The sequence below is a fragment of the Octopus bimaculoides genome, chromosome 23, assembly GCF_001194135.2.
Source record: "Octopus bimaculoides isolate UCB-OBI-ISO-001 chromosome 23, ASM119413v2, whole genome shotgun sequence".
NCBI lineage: Eukaryota > Metazoa > Mollusca > Cephalopoda > Octopoda > Octopodidae > Octopus > Octopus bimaculoides.
In genome coordinates, this window is record NC_069003.1 from 5,889,439 (window position 1) to 5,893,502 (window position 4,064).

Sequence of the window (4,064 nt, forward strand, 5' to 3'; positions counted from 1 at the left end):
TTTCAGTTAGATTTCTGATTTGAGGATGCTGTCCAGCCATCTTACCTCCCCCAGCAATCTCAGAAGCTCTGTAGAGAGTCGTGAATATTGCCTTCTCTGCCGACTAAAAGGTACAGAAAAACAAAACACAATCTTATTTCATAGGCATGGCTATGTGGTTGAAAAGCTTACATTGCAACCAAATGGTTTCAGGTTCAGTTCAACTCTGTAGCACTTTGGACAGATGTCTTTTACTAAAACCCTGGGCCAGCCAATGCCTTGTGTGTGAATTTGGTAGACAGGAAATGTGTCAAGTCCATCAGGAAACGGTGTTTCCTAGGGCTAAATAACAGTAGCATTCTTCCCTTTTATTAAGCTGACAACATGCTGTCACTTTATTGTGCTGAGATTTAGAAATCTATTATTATTTCTACTTTTAAAAATGTTGATATCCTTTACTTGCTACCTCAAGAGGTTTTAACACTTCTTAAGGATGTTTAACTATTCCTGTTGAAATACAATGCCTTTGTTTGAGTTAATCTTGTTTAGTAAAGATCATTTTGTCATTATTAAACTGTGGAAGTTAACAAGCTGGCAGAATTGTTAGCATTTTGTCTAGCTGAACGTTTTGACTTCAAATTCTGCTGAGGTTAACTTTGCTTTTCATCCTTTTGTGGGGTCATTGAAATACATACCAGGCTAGTTACGCCCTGGGATCAATGTAATCAACTAGATCTCCTCCCACAAAAATTTCATGCCTTGTGCCTTTAGCAGAAAGAATTATTAATGAAAGTTCGATGGAAGAAGGTTAAGCATGAAGTCTGTAAGAGGACCAAGGAAAATCTGAATCAGGTAAGTGTGAAAACCTTTTGAAGCCAACCTACCTGGTTCAGCATCACCGTCACCATCATTTAATGCCTGTTCTCCTTGCTGGCATGGGTTGGACGATTTGACCAGAGTTGGGGAGCTGCACCAGACGCCAGTCTGATTTGGTAGGGTTTCTACATCTGGGTGCCCTTCCTAACGCCAACCACTTTACAGAGTGTGCTGGGTGCTTTTACTGGTTCTATGGTTAAAAAAAAAAAAAACTTCCTGTTTTAAATTGATCTCAGAACTTCTCATTAAAATTTCATGTTAATTTTTGTTCCAAACATCAGCTTTATAATGATGGTTATTCTTCATTGTATTCTTCATTGTCTTCTGAATTAATTAAAAGCAAACAGCATATTTCTACAGAAGGAGAGCTAACAGGTATGTTCCTTTGTGTATTTCCAGCATTATATCAGAAGATGGTGGTTTGCAACTGAAAAGAAAGTTTCCGATCAAACACAGAACGGCTCATGTTAAAAGTACATTTTGTCCTCTGATGTCATTCAGACAAGGTGCATGTGTCAGTAAGTACAAACAACTGATTAAGTTTATGGGGCTTTTTTGTTTATCACAATATCAATGGACTTGAGAAAACCACTTCTAGTTTTATGATATTAAACCCTGCTGATTAGTCTCCCCATGCCCAAGGATATTCCATCAATGACCATCCCATTTTTTTTTCTTTTTCTTAGTGGTTAGGGTGTTGGACTCACAATCGTAAGATTCTGGTTTCGATTCCTGGACAGGGCAATGCAGTGTGTTCTTGAACAAAACACTTCATTTCACTCTGCTCCAGTCCACTGAGCTGACAAAACTGAGTTTAGCCTGGAAAAGGATGGGCTCCACCAGGCTTTCTCACCTTAGATATGCTGCATGGCTGAAACACCCCAACGATTCTCAAGGGGTTAAGGGATTCGACAATTGTCAATCTAGGAATACATTATACTAAAAGCAAAAAAAAAAAACCTCCCTCACCTTAGAAGTTGACATTTTAATAGCTGACAAATGATGTGTTCCTCGACTGGGTGAAATGGTGCTAAGCACTTTGAATTACATGCCAGCCTGCTGCAATAATAGCCCCTATAATGTAGCAATGTTGCTTATTAATGACTTAACAAGTGATGTTGCTATAAAGTAGGAATATTACTCTATGTATAAACAGATATGCAACATTATTTCTATGAAGTAGTGTCTCTATACGTGAAAGCATGTGACCTAGTGGTTAGAGGTGTTCCTTATGATTGCAAGATCATGGTTTCAATTCCAGGCCCAAGTGGTGCATTGTGTTCTTAAGCAAAACACTTCAATTTTCATTGCTCTAGTGCATTCAAGTCCTTAGGAAGTTAACCCTGTTACAGAACAGTCTCTTGTTCAGCCAGAGAAGGGGAATATTTTAATCTCAGTTACTTAGACTGGATTAAGCTTCAGCCTTTCAAGCCCTGGGGGCTCATGACAGACCAATCTCTCTTAGAGAGTGGTGTCTCTACAGAGTAGGAGCTTCATGGCAGCTTAGAAAATGCCCCTCTATCAATGGCAGATAGTCTTAATAAAGATGTGTCTGTCTTGTAATCAATGGAGATGTTTCCAGGAACTAACACCTCCCACATGCATAAAAAAATACATGAAAAATAGCCATCCAGGATTCCAGCCCCTCCTTAACCTTTCAGCTTACTCTGTTAAATGTAATGCTTATTTATTCACATGGTTTTGAATTAATCTTGCATTCAAGATTTTAAGAATGTGATGGTTTGTTTTTGGTAGCTGTGAAAGGCTGGATCTGGCCACTTTGAACATAAGATAGGTAGAATATTTGAACCAGATATGGACAGTTTAAATTCTAAAAGGGTTAAAGATTTCTTGTTTAAATTTCAGAATAAAATTAAATTTAAAAGGTTAAATTCAAACAAAGAATGTGACCTATGAAAAGTCAAAATGTTTTTAGAAATATTTTGAAATTCTAATATACCTCTCTTTTTCTCTGTCCTTTTTTTTTTTTTTTCAGTTTCTGGAAGTGAAGATATGTGTGTCTACTTTTTTGACATTGCAAAAGAGAACAAATCTTGTGTAAATAAACTTCTTGGACATTCTGCTCCGGTACTTGATGTTTGCTTTAACTATGATGAAAGTCTGCTGGCTTCCTGCGATGCTAATGGTATGGTTATTATTTGGAAGCGAGAAGGGAAACAGGGAACTTTGTAAAAACATAAATTCATACATTTGATGCTTCAACTTCACTTTCATCCTTTAAAACGTTAAAAAAAAAAGTAAATGTATGAAGGATGAACCAGAAAAGCCATAAATTGATATGGTTAACAAAAAAAAAGTCTAAGTATCACATAATAGTGTATAGTGCTCAGGTGCACTACAACATGTATGTGTACTTACACATAGTGTGTGTGTGTGTGTGTGAGTATATATATGTATACACACATTTATTATTCTTAAATAAGAATATTATTGACAGTGACAAGCCATCATCGACTGTGATGGTTTAGCTGACTGATATTTCAAAGTCACTGTCAAAAGCGTTCTTATATAAAAATAATAAATTTCTACTCAAGTGTATAGAGTACCGCATCAGATTAATGTAAAATTGTTTTTATTATAACTAAACATAAAAACAAACATTAATTAAACACACATTGAAAAACACATTCCCACATGTATACAAATATAAACACATACATTCAAGTATATTTAAAAGAAAATTAATATTTATAAATATTGAGAATAAGTCACTCACCTTGACAATATTAAATCATTTTATATTTAAAAGACTTCATGGTAGTTCTCTTGTAAATAATGATTAATAATAAAAAGATATATTTAAATTGTAGCAATTCTTAACCTGAGTTTTTAATTAAATATGACTGAATTTGAAACCCCAAACCTTTCATTTCTAAACTTAATGTTTATCATTATCATTTGATGTCTGCTTTCAGTGCTGGCATGGGTAGGACAGTTGCATCATTTCTATGGTTGGATAACCTTACATCAACCACCTTACAGAGTGTACTGGAGGCTTTTTACATGCCACAGGCAGTGGTGAGATTGCCATGGAGTTTGCAAAGCAGAAATGAATAGAGAAAAAGGAAAAGAGGTAAAGCTCCCTCTATTAAGAGCAAGTATTTGAGAGGGGAAGATAATATAGACACAGAACATCCTTATATTTATTTATATATATATATATTTATTTATATATATATATTTATATA

At 35.2% G+C, this 4,064-nt stretch overlaps 1 protein-coding gene across 1 annotated transcript in view; it reads left to right on the plus strand.

Moving 5' to 3' along the window:
• The window catches only part of LOC106871344 (WD repeat-containing protein 13-like), a 198,006-nt gene extending 194,321 nt beyond the window's left edge, over positions 1 to 3,685 (plus strand). Inside the window, exons 14-15 of the mRNA XM_052976142.1 lie at positions 1,196 to 1,373; positions 2,852 to 3,685. Of these exons, the coding sequence (XP_052832102.1) occupies positions 1,196 to 1,373; positions 2,852 to 3,048 (375 nt within the window). The 3' untranslated portion in view covers positions 3,049 to 3,685. The remainder of the gene's footprint in view (positions 1 to 1,195; positions 1,374 to 2,851) is intronic.
• Positions 3,686 to 4,064: the final 379 nt, after the last annotated feature.